We start from the raw sequence: 22,010 nt of genomic DNA on the forward strand, positions 1-22,010 counted from the left end.
AACAAGAGCAACCTGGCTAGTTAATTCCTGCTCTTGATTTTTCTTTGGTTTCCCAGTATTTTGAAGGATTACAGCCGCATCCGTTGCCGCAAACACCCACAACAGTCATCTGTTACTACAGTGGTGAAATCCCATTGCTGGGGAGTCAGCTATGCCCCTGCGCCCAATGATATCATCTGGTAAATTCTGTTTGTTCTTCCCGAGCTTGGATTTCTGTAGTGTAAAAAAAACTTTGAAATGTTAAGTTCTCCCATTATGAGTGTTTATGTTTCTTTATTAGCCATGGAGGTGGGAGGGCTGATTGTTATAAAATAGTCTAGCATATTTCAGGAGAAATTAGCTTTTGAAAGCATGCCTAGGAGTGGCACCAAGTACGAAAGAAATATTGAACAAATCCTTACACTAGTTGTAAATATTGGCGAATACAGTGTTTAGTAGAGGAGTTAGTAACACAACAATTTTAGATTTTAGGCAGTATTATGATAGTCATGATTTTTGTGTGTGTGGATGTTCATATGACTTTGGTTGTTATTTTCTTATATTGTCAAAGTCTACAAATTGTCCACTGGTGGGCAATGCGCCCTAAAGGAATTATTTTTCAAAGTATAAGACGCACCTTTCCCCCTCTCCCAAAAGAGGGTGAAAATCTGGCTGTGTCTTACACACTGAATACACCATTTTTGGCCTCCTGAAATCCCCACCCCCCTGTTCATCCCATTTTCACAAAAATGGACGTACAGAGGGTTTGGGAGGCCTGCAAACTGCTCCTGGGGGCCGGGAAGGGCAAAAACTAGCAAAAAATGAGCCTTTTTTTTTTTTTTTTTTTTTACAAAAGCAGGGCTGTTTTTGCCTTCCCAAGCCCCCGGGAGCCCTCTGCAGGCCTTCCAAACTCTCTGCATGCCCCTTATATTGCACAAAACGTGCCCGTTTTTGTAAAAAAAACAGGTCACTTTTTGCCCTTCCCAGCACTCCAGGAGCACTCTACAGCCCCCCCCCTCTGCAGGCCCTGTTTTTTGCCTCCCACCTCTCCACCCCCAGTGTTGCATTTTTTGCCCTCCCCGGCCCCCAGGAGCACTTTGCAGGCCTCTCAAACTCTTTGCATGCACCTTTTTCACAAAAAAATGGGCCATGCAGAGGGTTTGGGAGGCCTGGAGAATACTTCTGAGGGCCAGGGAGGGCAAACACTTTTTTAAAAAAATTACCTCTTCAAATTTTGTGTGTCTTATAGTCCAAAAAATACTGTGCATAAACAAATTTTGCCCTCAGACTAGTTTAAAAAGAGAAACAATAAGTAATTCAGAAGAAGTCATCTAGTCCCAATTTGTTGTGAAAGATTATAAATTTTCAAGTGCACAATTTGTAGTTTTTAAATGTGTATTGTGATCTATGTACAAGTCCCAAAAGGACAGGTGGTGGAACCTTTATTCGAGTCAAGCCCTAACGTATTGATATTGTTTCCGTGCCTTAGTTGCACATAACCAAAACCTCTGCTTTCTTTCTCACAGGGAGAATTTATCTATTGGTGGTCCTTTGTGGTGGGTGAAATTTATCCTGCTCAACATTTGCCTTTTCCTCCTCCTCTTCTTCCTCACTACTCCAGCCATCATCGTGAACACCATGGACATGTTCAACGTTACACGGCCTGTGGAGAGCCTTAAGGTGCATAGCAGAGTTGTAGTCTATCCTTACTGACCCTGAAGCCTGATTTCAGGCAGGATAACATCTCACTCCCAGTCCTTTGGGTCTTCTTACGCCATGCTTATCCTCATTCCACATCCATGTGATCCTACTCACTTACCTGCTAGGTAGACAGTGATAATTGCACTAGCAAGATTTTTTAATAATTAAATTCTGCCTGGGTGGACAACTCTGTCCAAGAGGTCACCAGCAGCATTCAAGACAATAAGGCACTGCAGGAGGTCAAAAATGTATAGAATTGTAAATAATTAAATCTCCAAATGGGAACTAAAGAACCTTTAGATACAAAGCATGGAGTCTATAGAGTAGCTTCTCCTTCTCCCAGGATCAGCTGAACATCCTGATCAGTTCACAAGTGAGGAACAAATTAGTATTGCCACTAATCTGTGCTGCTTGTAGGGATAGGAAAATGGCAATTAGCACTAGGTTTATTACCACTGGAAGGAAGGAGAAAGCTCCATAGCTTCCCTTACTGATTACTTTCTCAAGAAGTAGAATTCTGCCGCCCCACCCACACACACACACACACACACAGCTTAGAGCAGAAAACTGGTGAGCTACAAATGGGGTGGCTAGGATGAAGAAAGATCTCGTGACTTGTCCCTCACTACAAAGGAGGAAAATTTGCTTTTTCTCTTCCCCCAACCAAGCCCTGCAGGGGTGTGTGTAGTATAGTGCATAGAGGTATGCGTGAACACAGAGGCTCACTCTTATGTTTCCACCTGAGCAGTTGAGCGCCAAAGAGTCAGAAAGATTATCCTGATTTAGAAACTTGATGCTGCCTCTTCAATGCAGGCTATAACTTTAGTTTAGAGTAGCAGAATGACTTAATAATGAATGTACTGTTGGAATAGTATATGTTCGTGATGGCGAACCTATGGCGCGCATACCCAGGTGGCAGGCAGAGCCATATCTGCGGGCCTGCGAGCTGTTGCCCTAGGGTCAGATCCAGCTGTGCGTGATGGCCAGCTGACTTTCGGCCTTCCAGAGGGCCAGGGGAAGCCATTTTCACCCTCCCCAGACTTCAGGAAAGTCTCCAGAGCCTGGGGAAGGCAAAAAACGGACCCAGCGTACCTACTGGAAGTTCGGAAATGATCCATTTCCAGCTTTTAGAGGGCCTCCAGGGGGCCCAGGGAGGCCATTTTGCCCTACCCCCAGGCTTCAGGAAAGCATCCGGAGCCTGCTAGGCCCCAAATCAGGTGGGATCATGGGGGCATGCATGGGGGAGAAGCGGGGGGGATGCGCACATGCTCGGGGGAGTGCAAGGGGGCATTAAATTATGGGTGTTGGCACATGGGCACATGCACATATGCACACTTTTGGCACCCAAGCCAAAAAAGGTTAGCCATCACTGATATATGTGATCTCCTCCTGTATGGAAAGAAAGAAAGAAAGAGCTGTGACCGAAACTATTCAGTGTGAATCTAATTCTCATCCTTTCCTCCTGAATTTGCCTCTATTGCATCACAGTTATAGGTAGTCTTTGACTTACAACCATTTGTTCAAAATTCCGACAATGCTAAAATCAGAGATGCATAACTGGTCCTCACACTTACGATCGTTACAGCATCTTCCTCGTGTAATTTACGTACATGACAACTTGCATATATTTATGATGGTTGCCATGTCTCACAGTCATGTGATCCTGCTTTATGACCTTCCCCTGCCAGCTTCCGACAAGGAAAGTCAATTGGGAAAGCTGGATTTGCTTAATGACTGTGGTAAAAATAGTCATCGAATTGGGTCTGGTCATGTTTTAAAATAGAAACAATGGAATTTTCCAGTGGTTAGGTTTTTTTTTTTAAGGAATCTCATTTTGAAAGTTCTTTAATAAGAAATGGATATCAATTGCAAATACAGTGATACCTTGGTACTCAACTGTTTGGAAACCCATCAAATTTGGTGTTTGGATGCAAAAAAATTTGTCCTGATAGTCATTGTTTGTCTGATACTCAGAACACAAGCTGGAACTTGTCAGTGTTGGCTACCTTGTGGCTCACTACATTATTCATTATGGGGGGAAAACTTATTTGGCACTCATCATTTTTGGTACTCATCATACCTCCCAGAACCAGTGAATGATGAGTACCAAGGTACCACTGTACTGTTAGGCAACTTTATTTATTCAGAATATAGCAACATAGCAAATAACATGAAGACAGATGTTACTGATCAGAACATTTTCCAGTGCAAACAAAACATTGTGGTACAAGATTACATTTTTCTCTACGCATGTTAGAGTCTGTGACAACTAGTTTAATTTCATCAGAACATTTTCCACTTCAAAATATTCCAATAAATCAAACCTCATTAATTGTAATCTTCAAACCAGAAACAAAGGAAGAAAAGAAGCTCAGGCTGAGCTACCAAGCAAAAGAAAGAATACTTCTTAGAACTTTCTTGGAGGTTATATGGAGAAAAAGTTCCTGCATCAGGATTCCAAGTAACGCCCCTAACAAAAGAAGACTCTGAGGCTTGAGTTTCCTCAGTTCCCTTTGATTAAAGATGTCATATTGGCACATCTGGGAAAACCCGAATCTGAAAGCTTTCAGGTTTTCCCCACCCAGTTGAAAGTTCAAGACCCTGCCCAGCACTCTCATGTCCATCACATGGTCCAATAAGGCCCAGTCCCAACTGGAGATGCCTCCCAGTCACACCATTTCAGATGCAAGGCAAGATGTCCTTGACTCTCTGAGAAAGGAATGTTGTTATGACTATATATCTCCCATACTCCATGTAATCCCCCCCTCCCATTTCCCCACAGCATTAAATGTAGCAGGCCTGAAGGCCCAATGCAAAAGATGGCTTCCAGGCCTGGCATCCTGTTTTGGAAAAACACTCGACTTATCCCCTTTTTCTCTCACCTTCCAGAACCCTATTGTGACTCAATTCTTCCCCACTCTGCTGCTGTGGGCTTTTTCTGTGTTTCTGCCTTTCATTGTGTACTACTCATCTTTCTTCGAGTCACATTGGACAAGGTAATTCCATTTTCCTTTTGCTACATTTCCAGAGTTTCTCTGGGAATCTACCTTGCCATGGCAATGAGTAAAAAAAAAATGATAAAACATTTAGGGGGCACAGAGGATCCAGATATTTATTGCTTTGATTTAATTTTTGTCATATTTCCATTGCACCTATATTTGGAAACATTCTGAATAAACCTTTTCTTACTCAGCATTGAGGCATTTACTTTATTTCTGTGACTCAGTCTTCCTTTCTGGGAACTGTGGCCTCCTTCTCGAATAGGGGTGTCAAACTCGATTTCATTGAGGGCTGCATCAGGGTAGTGTTTGACCTTGCGGGGAGGGCAGGGTGTGTGTGGCCATCTTGATATCACTCGTGTCAAGGGTGCCTGTGGTGGCCTGTGCGCTCTGCCAGTAAAAACAGGCTCTCAATCTTCATTTTCAGCTGGGCAGCCTGCAACCCTCTGCCAGGGAAAATGGAGCTCAGGAGGGCTGCATGCGGCCCTCCCAAGCTCCCTTTTTCCTGGCAGAGAGTTGCAGGAGGCCATTCCAGCCGAAAACGAAGATTGGAAGCCTGTTTTTGCTGGCAAAGGCACCAGAGGCCGGTCCTTTGCTGTTTCCAGGGCAACCCCATGGGCCAGATCTAAGCACCCTGTGGGCCGGATCTGTCCGGTGGGCCTTGAGTTTGACACCCGTGTTTTAGAACAAAAAGTAAGCAAAACAAAATTGTTTAACCAAAATTAACTCAGGAAAGGCAAATAGGCACAAATGCTTATTAGTGACAATTTTCTAGTGAAAACATTTTGGAACATTTTATTGATGGTGTAACACAGTGGTTCTCAACCTTCCCAATGCCGTGACCCTTTAATACAGTTCCACATGTTGTGGTGAACCCCAACCATAAAATTGATGTCTCAGTTCCTAAGACCATCGAAAATATGTGTTTTCCGATGGTCTTAAGCGACCCCTGTGAAAGGGTCATTCGACCCCCAAAGGGATCCCGACCCACAGGTTGAGAACCACTGGTGTAACATTTTAAATCCTCTCCTCTTTTTGAAGCTGCTGCTCTCCCTCCATCTCCCAAATAAATGCATTTTTGTTTCCTTTAGGTCAGGTGAAAATCAGATCACAATGCACAAGTGTTATTTCTTTCTGGTATTTATGGTTATCATCTTACCTTCACTTGGACTGACCAGGTAAAGAGAAAAATTGCAAATGCTCCATATTGATCTGGTTTTCATTAGGAATAGCTCATGTTAATACAATGGAACTGGGTGTTTTTTTTAAAGCACTAAGCTGAGTGTGGTGGTAAGGGTAATGTGTTGGTTGGCCCTGGATGCAGACCCTCCTCCTGATAATTGTCTCCTCACCTCTTTGATATAGTGCCCATATCAAATTACATATTATTAAATTAGCTGGGCAGTACTTTAATGGGTAGTTTCAGACAAGGGTTTATTGTTATGGACACATTACTTACACTGTAATGGAGTGTGGTTTCAGATGGGCTTAACAGAAATAAAACTGTTCCAGTCATGTTTGCCTACAAAAGATGTGGGCTTGTCCTTCCTGCAGTTTCATTCCTCACATAGTATTAAACCAATCCTTCATAGCTCGGTGGCCTTCCCTAAATTGTTCACATCCTTGACTGGGTATGCAGACAGGCAAAATGTTCCAGTATGATTTTGTTAATAGATAAGCTAAATAATTAACACTGTCTCATAGGAATAGTTCATGTAGATATTCAATGGGTTTGTTCAAGTTTCCAAATTAGCCGTTGATATTATTTTAACTTGAAACATCTGTTCAATAGCATGACAGCATTTACCTTTTAATAAAATTTGTAGTCTGAAAAGGCACTGTCAGATTCGTTCTGATATTGTGCTGTGTTAGAGATGAAGGTCTTTTACAATGAGAAGAGAGGCTGCTTCACACCATCTCCACAAACTCACTCATCCCCCAGTTGTCCCACCTGTTCTTTCACATTTGTAAGAACTGCATCTTCCTGCACTGAAATATTAATTGCTACCTTTCCTTTGACCACAACGTCATGTCTGCTTTCGCTAATTGAAAAGGGTTAAATTAGCTTGGTTGCACCTCACTGAAGAAATTGTTCCCATCCTCAAGCTGCATAAACTGAAATATGCCCCATTTCTATTGAACCAGCAGGGTTCAGGTGTGAGTATTTGTTTAAAAAATGTAACAACCTTATGATCCTTGCTGTTTTTCTTTGTTTCCCCTTCCCAGTTTGGATCTCTTCTTTCGGTGGCTGTTTGACACTCACTTTGTGGATCAAGCACAGATAAAATTTCAGTAAGTATTACTGAACATTTTGAGTATGTTGCCAGATGGGTCACCAATTTTAATTTGTGAAGACTGCATATGGCCTTTCTCAGGATATACTTCTGTTATATTATGCTGTCTCTTTCTCTGTTTCTTATGCACACTTTCCTGGATTTTTTTTTAATGCAGGTGTGTTTTTCTCCCTGATAATGGAGCTTTCTTTGTCAACTATGTTGTCACTTCCAGCCTGATTGGGACAGCCATGGAACTGTTGCGAATCCCTGGGCTCATTGTCTATGCCACGAGGCTCTGCTTTGCTAAATCTGAACCTGAGCGCCTCCACATCAAGCGGGTCTGCTGGGTTTTTATTTTGGACATTTGAAACCTTGCTTGTAGGATTAGAAGCCTATGTAACCTGAGTGACTAGGATTATGTACAAATAGATTATATCCAGCAATACTCTTTAAAATTGTACCGTAAATCTCTAGATTTCACCTAGTGAAACAATGAGAGTTTTTATGGAGCAAGAACCTCATGAAATGTTTGAAAGCAGGCAGTGTTTAGTCATGGCTTGTTTTCTTTAGCCCAGTAAATTCCCCTTCTTATTCAAACATAATGTTAAGCCACTAGTGCATTGTTTATGTCTTAGCAAGATGTATCTGGCCTCTCCCATCATGGATTAGCATTATTGCAACGCAATCTTTGTAGCATGATTCAAACTATGAACAGAAACATCCTACTTTAGTTTTGGGCATGAGTTTAGCAATGATATGATACAATTCACAAGAACTACCTTTCAAGCAAGTTTGGCTTAGGGAAGGCATGGAGTCATACATAGTTTGTTCAGTGAAGAAGTTAGGCTTATTTGTTTTTCATTGTAAACCATTAAGAGCTGTGATTTTGAAATGGTTTAATAACAGAGTTGTTATCAAGAGTTGATAATACGTGCCAGTCAATATCCACAAATCCCTCCCTCTATCCTAGATAGTATTTCTGGATCCCCCTAAAATTAAATAATTTAAAATGTATACTTAAATTATTGAAATCTTGTGAAATTACTAAAAAACATTTTTTTAAAGTTGTGTGAAAGTTGTCACCTGACAAAAGGGTAAACTCTGCATAAAGAAAATTAGCTGCGTACAGGACCCCCGGAATGGGGCAGCTCGCTGCAGCCAACTCACCATGCCTAACTTGCTGCAGGATAACTCACCACTGCCAACTTGCCACAGGCCAGTTCGCCGCAGGACAATTTGACAGTTTGACAATTTCAATGTATTTATTTAAAATAAATAAAAAATATTCTAATTTTTGTCATTCACATTTCGTTCTGTCCCTCCTTTTGATCCTTTCCTTAATGCTTCCATTCCACCATACTAGTGTAACTTTTGTCCTGCAGCGAATTGTCCCATGGCCAGTTGGGTATAGCAAGCTGTCCTGCGACAAATTGGCTGCGGTAAGTTGGCCATAACAATTTGGCAGTGGCTAGTTGGCCACAGTGAATAAAGCCCAGGACCTTGAGACTGCTCTCCCATCCCATCACCATTCATTTATCTTCATGCATAATAAAATTAAAGGTAAGCTGGGCTACTGTGTTTTCCCTCCCCAGAATCAAGCCTATGAGTTCCAGTTTGGACTGGAGTATGCCTGGACTTGCTGCATATTTGCTGTAGTGATGACATATAGTATCACCTGCCCCATTATTGTCCCCTTTGGTAAGTAGATACACAATTTCTCCAAAATTCCTGCTGTTGCCAATAACATCTTTGTAGGTCTGTAGCCTGGCTGATTGCAATTTAAGGCAATAAAACAAACCACTATAAAACAAACAAATACAAGCCATGGCTCTTGTCGGCCTTTGGGATGATCTCTCTTAATGGATTTCTGTAAATGGAATCAAACAGCTATTGTTGTAGAGACCTGTTGGCCTATAAAATAGAAAAGCAGTGAAATGTACTTTATCCTGTTTATTTCTAATAGACAGTAGCCTTGTGAAATGATGTACAAAATAATATAGAAATGATAGCTAAGTAGCAGTAATTTCTCCAAATAAGAATTATTTAGGGCAAAAAGTGGGATTTCAATACATTGCAATAATTTTAAAATATGCTATTAAGAAACACATTGCTGGATTTCTGTTTGCTGACATTTATACCTTTTACACCTTTTTTAAGCCACAGGAGATATGATTGGAACAGGGAGTTTTCTGCTACCCTTTCTCTCTATGCCATTTTTCTGATAGCCTATCCTACTCCAGAATTGCTATTTGCTATGAAAAAATAGCTATTTCTATAATAGTTTTAATGGGCTTGGAGGGACAGGATTGTTATTTTTGCAAGGTAGAGCAAGAAACAGGTAAATTCTTCCTCCTTTGATATTAATCTAAAACAAAAGTCCTAATAGGAAATAAATAAAAATGCAAGCATGAAACCACAAATTTATCATATTCTCTAGGCTGTCCCTGATTATTGATATAATTGACCCCATGGAATGGATTCTTATGCAAGAGAAGAGTTTACAGAACAGAAATACAAGATGAGGATGTTGTTGTTGATAGAGTATAATACAACTGTTGGAGTCCTTTACTCAAGATTATTTTTCCTGCACAATTCCTTGATAATCTTTCAAATGTCACTAATGAATAAATCCTTTGCATGCAAGCAGAGTTTGTACAATAGGGATGTGGTGGCTCAGTGGTTGAGACACTGAGCTTGTCAATCAGAAAGGACAGCGGTTCGAATCCCTAGTGCCACATAATGGAATGAGTTCCTGTTATTCTCATCCTCCCAGCTATTGCTGTCTCCTCCAAATGGCCATTCTCCATGCCCCAATTCTTCCATCTCTATTCACCCAGGTTTGCTGTACATGCTACTGAAGCACATGGTTGACCGCTACAATATTTACTACGTCTACATCCCTACCAGGCTGAACCACCGCATCCATTTGGCAGCAGTAAACCAGGTGGTGACAGCGCCCATTCTCTGCATGTTTTGGCTGCTCTTCTTCTCCATTCTGCGTCTAGGCAAGTGAAGTTTCATTGAGCCTTCCGTGAGCTGTACTTGGGTTAGTTAGCTTACACCAACTGTCTCCAATCTTGTATCCTCCAATTTATGGGACTGCCATTCTAGCTAAACTGCTTGGAAAATATGGAGAATTAGAGTCAATTCAGCTGGAGAAAAGCAAGATGGAAAAGCCCTCAAGTCAATGGTTGGCTCTGTTATTTAGGTGGGACTATTACAGCTAAGCTCTTGGACCTCTTGATACTATGAATCCAGAGTTATGATTGTTATACATCTGAGACTGGAAACTCTTCAGTTTTTCTATATTAGTGGTTTAGAACTAAGGTGGCAATTCACCAGCTATCATTTCACACACGTTGAAAATGTAAGGAGTTCATGCCAGATACATGTTAATATGCATATGCCAAAAACTGAATAGTCTCTGTGGACTTGGTGGTGAAAAAGATGATCTCCTGCTATTACAGGAAACTGCACATACATTGCACAACTGATCCCAAAATGAATTAAGGCAATTGACAATTAGATAGCACTTGAGTTAAAGGGAAATTCATGCATGTAATTTGGCACAGAGCTGCATCATTCATTTCTCGTGTTCTTCATGGCATGCTGTAATTGGCACTAGGAATAACCTTGAGGAAGAGGAGAAAGAACCACAGCCAAGTCAGTGGTCAGATAAAAGAAACCCAAGCCTGGGCCAGAAATGTGATTTAAGTAAGCTTCTCAGGGATGACACTCCCTAGTTGTCATTAAGACTGTTACACACAACTTTGGCTTTTAAAGAGCCAGAGTGGCTAGCATAACCCTGGACCAAAATCAACTCTCTGAAGCACAAAAAGGAGCACGCAAGTCAGCAGCATCTGAGGTGGTCCAAAACTAAGCATCCTGTTGTCTTGGGTTGGGCTTGAGGGCTCATAGCAATGAAATTTAGCGTTTGTACAGAAAATGCAGAAGGGAAGCCAGTGTAAAGTATTGGGGGAAAAGGGAAGATTCTCAGAAGCATACAGCATATTTCCACTACTTTACTTCTAATATACTGGCAGTCCTTCTTTAGTGACTGCCTCATTTAGAGACCATTTGCAATTACAACAGTGATGAAAAAAAAGTAACTTTATAATCAATCCTCGCATTTACAACCATTGCAGATCTGAAAAGCAAAGGAAAGCCAAGGTGGATCATTAGCACAACTGCAGTTTCACTAGCAACTAAATTATTTAATGACTGAATTGCTGTTGCCAAGTGTGGTTGCTAAATGAGGACTACTGCCAAATGTTTAGATCTAGAAATCCCTAATAAGTCCACAGCATACGTGCACCTTTAAGTGAGGTCTACAAGTTTGCATTTCAAATAGTTTATTGGGAATTGGGGGAAATGGGAACACAACTGATCTGTCCTTTCGCAGCTCATTTTAGTGAGCAGCTAGAATGGCACTGTGGTGCAGAAGGAAGCACTACTTCTTAAATGGTATAATAGTCATACCTGAGCATATGAAAGGCATATTTAAAGTGGTACATCAATTTGTACCCTTGGCAGGTTTGTACAGAATAGGGAGGTAATAATCATTCCTCAAAGGTTAATTTTAGAAGCAATAATCAGAGGCATGTAGATCTTGCAGATGGGATGAACTTTCTTCCTAACACAAAAGGCCCCTGGGCTCCCAGCTGCAAGTCTACCATGAACTGTAGGTAGAAGAGGAAGTGAGAATGGGTGCATTGTGCCAATCTGTTTCTCTCTTCCCTAATGCTGTAGGTTCTGTTCGTCCTATCACTATTTTCACCTGTGTGGTTCTTCTCTGCTGCATTCCCTTTTCCTTCTTTGGTCTGTGCCTGAAGAAGTTTCATCCAAGGAAACCTTCCAGTTATCAGGTAACAGTGCACTCATTTCTTGGCTTGTATTCAATAGGACACCTTCATGGATCAGTCTTTCTTTCCCACCACAGTCCCAAATCTATTCCAGAACTTGAGAGTATCTCTGGAGCAAATTTGGTGAGACATGAAAGAAGGAGAAAAACAAAGGAAACTTTTATTGTGCAAGTGGAAATCAGCTGACATAATATTGGATCTTTGGGGCTGTTTCTTAACATTGTGACCAGTTGCTACTAGAGAGGCAAAGCATGAAGACATGGTTCTAATTTTAATTTCTGGATGTAATATTACATAGCTAACTATTATTTTATAACTATTCTCCCCCTGCTTTTCCCCCTCGGTTTTCCTATAATGCAGTTCTGGGATGAATGCCCCATCTATTCCTAAAAAGTTAGAAATCCACTATTAACAGATTTATGCCAAATGACACATTGATGATAAAAATCTTTAAAGACAGAAAAGCGCCTACAGGTCCAGAACTCCTACCGTTTCCGTTCTAAGAAGCAATTTTTGATGTTCTCAGTGAAATTGTCAAAAGTTCAAACAATTGTTTTTCTTGTAACTTCGTGGTTCCCAACATCTCAGAAAGTTAATGGAGTTCCAGCTAATTACAAAAAGTAATTATAAAAAGTTTGATATAAAGTATCAGACTTGTCTAAATGTGTAAGTCAATAGGCATTACTGTTTCTATGGGAAATTTCTGGATTGTTTACCTTCTAGCATTCCTTTTTGGCTATATTCGTTTTCTATACATTATTTTTGCCATACTGCATAAAGCATAGATTGAATCACACACAAGTTTTCTTTTTAAATTTCAAGTCAGTGTAGTATTCCTAAAATAGATACTTTTTCTCCCAAATGTGGTTAACATGCGCTTTCTTCTTCCATTCTGTTTATCTTCTTTGTTTATCAGAGGTTTAGAATGCAACATACCAATGATTGTCCAGCCCCATTTCTTCCTCACAACTATTTTTGTGAGGCAGTTTATCATTAAAACTCGTAAGTGTCATGAATTAGTAGAAATTCGAATCTAAGTGAGTTCACATATTAACCATGGTTATTTGATTAAAACACAAGTAGCTGAACTCCTATAACATACTAATCCAAAATGAAATGAATCAGATTGTGGATTAATGCAATATATATACTGTGTGTCACACATCGTCCCCAACACCTGAAATGTGCTGGCCAAACTCAATGGAAAAATTAGTAATTTTTAACTTCTTTTCAAATAATTGCTCTGGGGCAGAAGTTCTTAAGTGCCCAAATGATTGGATTAGAAGGTCTCCTAGGTCCCTTCCAACTCTATTATTATTCTATCCTATTCCATTTCACATCCCCACTGCCAAGGGGACCAAGAAATTAGTCCTGTTCCTTCCAGTGACAACATATGGTCTACTCTAGTTATCCAAACCTTCAGAAATTGCCTATACCTGACATGCAATTTTTTGTCCAAAGGGGTATTCCAAAGAACACAAATCTCAGGTGCTCATGCTCTGCTTATAGGGATTGAGAAAGGGCTGCATGTGTAACTTCTTGTTAAAGGTGATGCTCCTTAAGTTTGATCAGCAGTCTAGTGTAGTAGCATCCATCCTGCAGTATTTCAATAGAAAAGTTGGAAGAATTTTCCAAGTTCCTCCCAACATGGCCAACAGCCATGGTGACTGGAGATCTGGTAGTCTGAACACATCTGGACTGTCTCATGTAAGGGGAGACTAAATTAATGCTAAAGCAGCAGAGTCTCAGAAGAAAATGTTGCCATCAGTTTCAGAAATTATCCTGCATCTTCTGGCTAAGTATGAGCCGAAGTGGGGCAGTGGTTGGAATGCAGTACTGCAGACTATTTCTGCTGACTGCTAGCTGCCTCAATTTGGCAGTTTGAATGTCACCAGGCTCAAGGCTGACTCAGCCTCCCATCCTTCCAAGGTGTCAGCTGGAAATATAGATGGAAAATATTGGATTAATCAAGCATTCTGGGATTGAATTTCATTATTTAATCACACTCAATTTTAATTCTAAGATTGTTTATATGTGCAGAGGGACTTCCAAACAGAACAAACATTATTTCTTTTTATCTTACATCCAACTTACATTCTTCTCCATCTGCAAACAGATGTCAGAACAGTCTGAGGGAGCTTTCAATGATACAGAAACAAGTAGCATCTCTTCCACCCCCAATTCAAATGTAAGTACATTCATAATTTGTCATAAGTACTAAACGCCTATGGTAGTTGCAATTAAACAGACAGTTGCATTTATTAAGTTGCACTTATACAGATTCCTGTCAAGGTATGTGCCCCCGAAGTTTTTTAATGTTCCAGAGATGCTTCACAAGCCACAAACAATAATTGCCACCATACAAAATTGCCAAACTTGGAAAGGAGGGGGGGGAATCTATATTGAATTAATGACCTATTTTGTTAGCCAAAGAAATGAAAGCTCAAAGCCCCAGAATTTAACTGTCTTACTTTTTGCATTACAGATGTTTGTGGCCACTGTGCTTCAAGAGCCAGAATTAAGTCTTACGCCAGCAGCCTCCCCAGCTCATCAGTCTTATGGCACGATGGGCAGCCACCTGGACCAAGCAGAGACTATAGAGGAGGGTGGCCTGCCAAGTTTTGAAGAAGAACTGGAAAACACAGAAGGCAAATATAGAACCGGGCCCTTGCTGGACACCCAAACTCACTATCATTGATTTCGTCCTGCCAAACCAAAGACGGACAGACAGAAGTGTTGAATCTTCAGAATGCTTGAAAGAAGCATCATAATCCAAAATCTAAATTTCCCTGAGATGCTATACCAGATAGTTTGGGGAAAAGATCTGAAGTTGTAACCAGAACCAGTCAGGCAGATGGATGATGGGCCCTTTTTAAGTCCTGACATCTCTGGTCATGCTGTTAGAATGGTGGATATAAAACACTGAGATGCTGAGCACAGATACAGACTATTGAGATGTTCTGAAGAGGTAGTGTTATTTCTACCCTATACACCAGCTGCTTGGCAGCATGTTCTATATGTCACCTCTGTTCTGCTCCAGGTTGACAGACTGCCATTGCTTGGCTCTTTCTGTGTCTTCTGGGTAAATCATCTGAATACTCAGTTGTTGCATATTCTCTTCTCCCCACTATTTTGCTTTTTAAAAAGAAATATTTTGGCCATATGAAAATATTTCTCTAGCTTGAGCAATGTTCTCAACAGCAGCAAAAAGGAAGAAAGGACTATTTTGATTTGCAATGTCCATAATGGCTGCAGTCCTTTCGATAAACCAGTAGTGAAAGAGGTCAGGACATATGGAATGTTGAGCATCCTTGGATATACATTCATGATCACTGCAACTCTCAGTATATTGCCAGCTGCAGAACCAAAGGCCTATATTTCCTGATAATGCTTCTGCTGCAGTTACTGCTTTTGTCCAAATCCATTGCCTCTAAGAAAGACTTCCCATGCTAATTTGGTCGAAGTGATGAGCCTAACTTATCTCTGTTTTTCTAGCCCTGCATTTGGCTAGTTGCTGGCTTGGCAAGCAGATGAATGCCAAGTTCCAATTTTTCCATTATTTTTGATCAAATGAGGTGGAAACTCCCTCATTCCTCGTTCGACAACAGATTTCAGTATGGGAGATGGGGAAAAGAGGTTTCTAGTGCTAAGAGCTATGTGTATAAAAATCTTTCCCAGTTTCCTATAAACCAGGGATAGGAAAAGATTGATTATCAGACAATTTAAGGAAAACTAAAAGGTTTAGCTTATGTCAACCACATATTTTTTCTTTAATAGGGAATTTATTTGTACAATTGAAGAAGAACCAGATTTAAACACATAACTGTTTCCTAATCACATCTAGGGTGACATTAAGTTGATAGTAGACACTGGAGTGAAATGGCAGGCAGAGGTGAAATCTCTGTCCTTAATTAACACGTTGTCCTTTTTTGCACCAGCATGTTTGAGGTTGCCAGTCCCCAGCTGGCATGTCGTCACATGCCTAGATTTGGAAAGTTTGAAGACAACCAAATAACACATATGCTTTTCAGAATTGCTTTCTGTTTAGACATGCGCATGGGAATGATTCAGTTTTGTTTCAAAGCCACCACTATAATACAAGTTGTCTTCTAGTTAAACTGCATTCAAACATTAACCAGCTAGATCATGGTCAGGAATTTGTGTATCTTTCTTCCAGCAGACATGTAACCAGAAAGTATCATCGAAGGTGAGGGACACTGGAAGCTGGAGACACACAAGTTCTTCAAACTGCATTGGGCAACTGTTTCTCACAGCACCTTCTGCTAGTCTAATGCATTGTGCACTTTTCTCTTGAAAACTGTTGTAAGACCTACAGTGGAGCAGTCTGCAAATGTCTGAGAGATGAGTAACGCTATTAAAGAGCAAGTAAGAGGGGGAGTTCATAGATGATTTGCCGAAAATCACCACCCTCTTTTTTCCCACAGGATTCTTATGCTTTTGAGTAATTATCAATCGTGTAAGTAATAAGCAAGTGAAATGTTCCTAACTTAATGGATGTTATAAATGGAGAAAACACACTGCATAGTACAAAACTGCTCTGCTGAACAGGTTTTCCCTGATAAATGTTTTCCTGTTCTACAATAGTAAATGAAACAAAAAGACAGAAAACAGAAATTTGACTAAATGTGGATTTCTCTTCCAAGTTTAATAGAAAGCAGTCAAGTCCATTTTCAAGTCCAGTTTAATAAGCAGACAAGTCCATTTCTCTCCAATGGAAGAGCCCCCCGGACTTTTATGTTCTTCAGCCATTTCTGAGATAGCAGAATTCAAACTCTGAAGAAATATTGTCACTGAGAAAAAGAGACTGGTGAGCTCAGTAGAAGTTCAGAAAGAAAACAAACTCAGAAGGAGGACATAGAATCTGCCATATAATGCTCCTTCTGCCTCCACATGTGTAAAACATTAGCAGAAAAATGTAATGTTGTAACGCTGGACTAAAAGGTGGCTGGTTTGTGTATAGAACAGCAATTCACCAGAAACCGAAATGTTCCTTTTTCCTGAGCTTCACCAAGGATATTCTTTGTCTCAGTAAATATCTGTGCAATGGAGCAGACTTTCCAGTATCATTTAACATTATCGTGTTTGGAAGAATTTCATAATTCATGGCTTTCTTTACTTTTAAGGAAACAGGAACTATACAGTGACAAATAGAAGACATAGTTTTTGGATCGTGGATTTACACTATGTCTAGCTGCTCTACTTAGGCTGGATCAATTCAAGAATTCAAAAGAAAGCTTGATTTGCACAAACCAAGGCTGGTTTAGGGCAGAGAGAGAGAAAAAAGCATCCTAAACATAAACCTTAGAAATTAAATTTTCACCTAAAAATACTCTTAAACAAGAATACTTTTGAAAGCACTGAGAATTGCTGTTGAGAATCTCCAATGATTGCCATTATGGTACAATCCTACACTTCAGAATTGCCCGTAACCTTTGACACTCCACAGGTTATTGGTCTATAATGGTTATTATTTTTCCAAATTGGTCATGCTGTCTAGACCCATTGGGAAGTGGAATTCAGCCCCATCCAAAGGCACACATTAGTTGTCTCTACTTTACACATGCAGCTTGATACAAACCTCATTAAAAAAAAAACCATTGGGTGTTATGTTAAATTGGCAAAGGCTATATTGTATGGCAAGTGTATTTTCACTTACAAATAGTTATGCTACATTTAAAGGGGGGGGGATTGTACCTGAGGATAACTGAGGATTTATAGAAGGAAGATTTAATTCTGCCCTTTCTGCCCTTTTACCCATTTAAATATGGTAGGCATAATACCATAATTTCTGTTGGCCTGAAAGGAAGAAGATTGCTTCTTATAAACTAAGCACTCTTATTTGCAAGGAATTGGCAGGCTTACTGTAGGACATGTTACTTGAATTTTACCTATATGACCTTGGGCACCTAGCTTGGGCGCAAGTACATTAAAATCAGCCTTTCTTGACTTGGCATTGTGACACACTAGCTGGGAATTCAGCCCATTCATATTTGGAATATAACTCAGTGGGGAACAGCTACAATAAAGAAAATACAGATGTATGTATTTTGTAGAGTATCCATCAACCCCCAAGTCTGAATCTCAATCCTTATGTATGCAGTGTTCATATCGCTTATTTGCTTGCTGGATTTTACCAATGTTCTGCATTTGTAGGGCTCACTGTACTAGTCATAAAGACCGGGACTAAAAACTGACCCCATTTTCAGTCTCCTCCTTTGAGGACTCTCAAGTGTATTGGACTAACCCTAAAAAAAGCAGAAGACACCAGTTCAACCAGCTGCTTTCAAACCCTCCAAGTTACAATCCTTATAACAAAGGAGTGCAGAGAAATTTACAAGGAAGACCATCAAATTAAGTGTTTCAGGAACCACTAATACTGTGATTCCAGATATTGCTACAGAACTCCAGATTGCCTTAGCAGAAAGCATTACTCTTCCTTATGCTGGGGCCTTTATTAGGCCCATCATTATTATGCCCCAGGACGTCAAACAGACATTGTTGATGGTAGAATAGAGTAAAATAAAATAAGCAGAGTTGGAAGGGATCTTGGAGGTCTTCTAGTCCAACACCCTGCTTAGGCAGGAAACCCTACACCACTTCAGACAAATGGTTATCCAATCTCTTCTTAAAAACTTCCAGTTTTTGGAAGCATTTGCAACTTCTGGAGGCAAGTTGTTCTACTGATTAATTGTTCTGTCAGGAAATTTCTCATTAGTTCTAAGTTGCTTCTCTCCTTGATTAGTTTCCACCCATTGCTACTTGTCCTACCCTCAAGAACTTTGATTCCCTCTTCTTTGTGGTAGCCTAGAATTTTACATGGATGAATTGCCTAAAACAGAGTTCTAAAGTAAGGCTCTCTGCACCAAACAATTCTTATGTGTAGAACTATTAAGTAGATATGTTTATGTTGCTGCTTTGATTGGCTTCTACATTTTCCACATATAGAAATATTAGCCTTCACTCCATTGCAGAGATGCACTAGAGAGCTTACCAGGTCTGCAAACTAAGACTACTTTCATAATGATATTTTCCAGGATGGAGAAGAAAGTTGTTTGTGCTTCTATTTGACCATGACAGGTCAAGAGTAGCATAAAGTGACCCAATGTATCTAAGGAATCCATCCACACACAGGCCTCGCTTTTCTTTGATCCATTATTGTGCCATTTCCTCCTACTTCCAGAGAGGCCTTCCAGCATGGTCACTTTTATTTCCCATGAAATGAATTTTTCCTGTCCACATGCCAAATTAGCAAACTTCCAGTCAACTCCTTTCTTAGCTGCTCTTATTTCACAAATGCCTGTGGATTTTTAAAAAATGATGTCTTGAAGGAAAGAGATCTCTTGTCATTTCCTGGACTGACTTCTATTGGAATATAGCAAGAATTCTGAATGCTGTTTATATTTTCTGCTATGACTGTGCCTTAAGTTACTTCAACCGTGGCCCTTGAACTTTAAATATGGGTTGAGCAGTACATTTTAACACAGAGTAAAACATGAACAGAAACCCTTCTGAAGCTCTTTTCTTTGGGGAATCGTATTTGTCTTTATTCAGTAGATACTGAAACATCAATGTATCAAGTATAAGAGCTCCAACAGTTCTAATTAGTTGACTCTTTAAAAATCAAACATCTGATTCAATGGAAATTATTGGAAAATCACAATCTAATCCATAAATGAACTGTGGTAGAGAACATACATAAAAGCAGTATTCTATAACAATTTACATCAATTTATTATCTATGGTAACTGGCTATGTTAAAGGTTTTGCATAACCAACAGAACCTGGAGGGTGGGGAAATCACCAAAATCTTGTGGTGCAGATATTGTAGAAGTTGAACTGTTGCTAGGTTCTAGCCAATGTGATGTATATCAAGCTATTACATTCTATCCTTTCTCACTTTTTATTAACCTTCCTGTGTATGATTTGATAGGCACCATGTAGAGTGCCAAGCTGCAGCAAAACCAGATGGCTAGAATAGGTCAAAATTGGGTCAGGTATGATATTCATCATATAAAAAATTGAGTAGTATCTTTCAGCCTATCATGAACCTATGGTATCTAAACATAAACACCTCCCATTTATTGATTTCTTAGTAAATTTCTAGCACCAACTTTGATGGCATCATTTCAGCTCCATCCTTTCCCACTTAAACTTAATTGTAAAGAGAGCAATCTCTCTTTCTCATATGCATGCTAAAGAGGAGAAAGCCTTTATACAACCATTTTTCTTCATTCAATTAATGAATCAAGCTGGAAATACTTCTATAATGAACAGCTTTATTAAGATTTCAGAGCTGCCAAGAGAGTCTGAAATTTCCTGAAATGGTTCTGCTAAATAAGACAAAGGATTGGGAATTAGGAAATTCTGTGTTTCTCAGAAAGCAGAGGTAGGAAGAAGATTGCAGAGAGAAATTGTACAAAGGGAGGAAGGGGTAGAATAATTCTTGTGGTATCTTTCTATTTTTGTATGCACCCTAGCAATCTTACACAATTCTGCCTTTAGCCAAAGTGTGCTTGGAAAGACAGATATGTAACCTTAGAATACAATTTATAAGGAAGAGCTACAAGGGGTTACATACTTGACATAACGGTCCCCAATTCTCCCATGCAGTATTCTTTCCTATACCATTTTGCTATTCTAACACCACTACACAATTAGCAATGAGAATATATTGCCATCCCCATTAACTTTTATAAGGTCAAATATCTACTGATTGAAATCCTCTTATTTGAGTTTCCCAAGCAATACGGAACCTTGGGTAAACACATACTATATATAAATTATAAACTTGCTTGACTCCAATAAGAGCCGAGACATTCCCTATTGGAAAAGGTATTCTGTCATACTTCCAACAGAAGTGGGCAATTTAACTTACTTTGAAAAACCAAGAGCTGGAGATCCTGGGTTCACTCAAATGCATCCTAGTGTCAGGGTTCCAAATAGCATCCAAAAGTAAATCAGAGTCCAAAGCAAAGTACTGCTCAAACTTCCAATTTATTAAGAGAGCCATGCTGGCACAAGTGGGAAAACCCGAATCTGAAAGGTTCCCGGTTTCCCCCACCTAGCTGAAAGTTCAAGGTCTTGCCCAAAAACCCACAAGTCCACCACATGGTCCAATCATCCACTGCCATTCTGGCAGTTCCACCCATCCAATTCTGGTCAGGTGTAGAGACAAAGGATGACCTTGGCTTTCTAGAAAGAATTTTGTTATGGCTACATAGTATGTAACTCCTTACAATGCCCCCTCCCATTTTCCCACAATATTAAATGCATAGTAGAATAATAGAAAGTGTGGCAGGCCAAAGATCCAAAAGAAGAGATGGCTGCAGGCCTGACACCGAGAAGTCAGCCGAGCTGGAGAAGGGATGGAGGTAGCAACATCATTAATCTATCTTGTTTTGATTTTAAGACTCCTTAGGCTCTCTAAACCTTGTGAAGCTTAAATTATTAAGTACAACTTATGCTAACCTAATAATGTAGTGATTATAACACCCAATTAGCTAACAAAGGAACAATCAGAATCCAATTACACTAGAAGGGAGATCTCTAAAGAAAGAAACAAAAAGCTTTAAAAAAGAGGTGGGTTATTCACAGGCCTGCGGTATAGTCATTCTACCAAAACAAATGGGAAAAATCAGACAATAAATCCTTGTGGACTCGTGAAAACAAGCATAATTAATGCATCAAACTGAAGATTTCCACACTCATCAACTACACATAATGCCTGGGAGAAGCTCAGGCACAATTCAAGGAGTTCTCTACTTGGTAACGGAGATGTGCCTGCAAAAGTATATTCCAGTTTAGAAGTTCTTACCTTTGCAACAAAGGCCTTGGATAAAGCCTGATGGATATCAGCCTGACATTAGCATGGGGGGGGGGAGGGAGGAGAGAGGGAAAGATTAGAATGTAAGGAAAGGGGGGGGATGGAAGCCCAGTTGAGCCATGTGAGAAGCTCCAGCTAGCCAAGGCCAAGTAATGAAATGCAGAGCTGGGAACCAAGCACCTGTTTCCTGAACAATATATAAGCACCTGATTGGATATTTGCAGATAATCCAGGGGTGGGGGTGGGGACTTTCCTTTGTGTTGCTTGCAGGAGAAAACCTCAGACTCAGCTTTCCCTACTTCTGTAACCATTTAAGCTTCAGTATACTCTCGGGACGTGGTGGCTCAGT

The 22,010-nt window shown here is 40.1% G+C and overlaps 1 protein-coding gene across 3 annotated transcripts in view; it reads left to right on the forward strand.

Moving 5' to 3' along the window:
* Nucleotides 1-16,662, forward strand: part of TMEM63C (transmembrane protein 63C) — an 80,736-nt gene extending 64,074 nt beyond the window's left edge. For all 3 annotated transcript variants that reach the window (XM_032232092.1, XM_032232083.1, XM_032232099.1), the window contains 11 exons: nt 57-179; nt 1,506-1,659; nt 4,570-4,676; nt 5,771-5,857; nt 6,906-6,971; nt 7,131-7,293; nt 8,548-8,653; nt 9,793-9,960; nt 11,705-11,820; nt 13,934-14,005; nt 14,303-16,662. In XM_032232092.1, coding sequence (XP_032087983.1) covers nt 57-179; nt 1,506-1,659; nt 4,570-4,676; nt 5,771-5,857; nt 6,906-6,971; nt 7,131-7,293; nt 8,548-8,653; nt 9,793-9,960; nt 11,705-11,820; nt 13,934-14,005; nt 14,303-14,515 — 1,375 coding nt within the window. In that variant the 3' untranslated portion in view covers nt 14,516-16,662. The remainder of the gene's footprint in view (nt 1-56; nt 180-1,505; nt 1,660-4,569; nt 4,677-5,770; nt 5,858-6,905; nt 6,972-7,130; nt 7,294-8,547; nt 8,654-9,792; nt 9,961-11,704; nt 11,821-13,933; nt 14,006-14,302) is intronic.
* Nucleotides 16,663-22,010: the final 5,348 nt, after the last annotated feature.

The sequence above is a fragment of the Thamnophis elegans genome, chromosome 1 (assembly GCF_009769535.1).
Source record: "Thamnophis elegans isolate rThaEle1 chromosome 1, rThaEle1.pri, whole genome shotgun sequence".
NCBI classification, from domain to species: domain Eukaryota; kingdom Metazoa; phylum Chordata; class Lepidosauria; order Squamata; family Colubridae; genus Thamnophis; species Thamnophis elegans.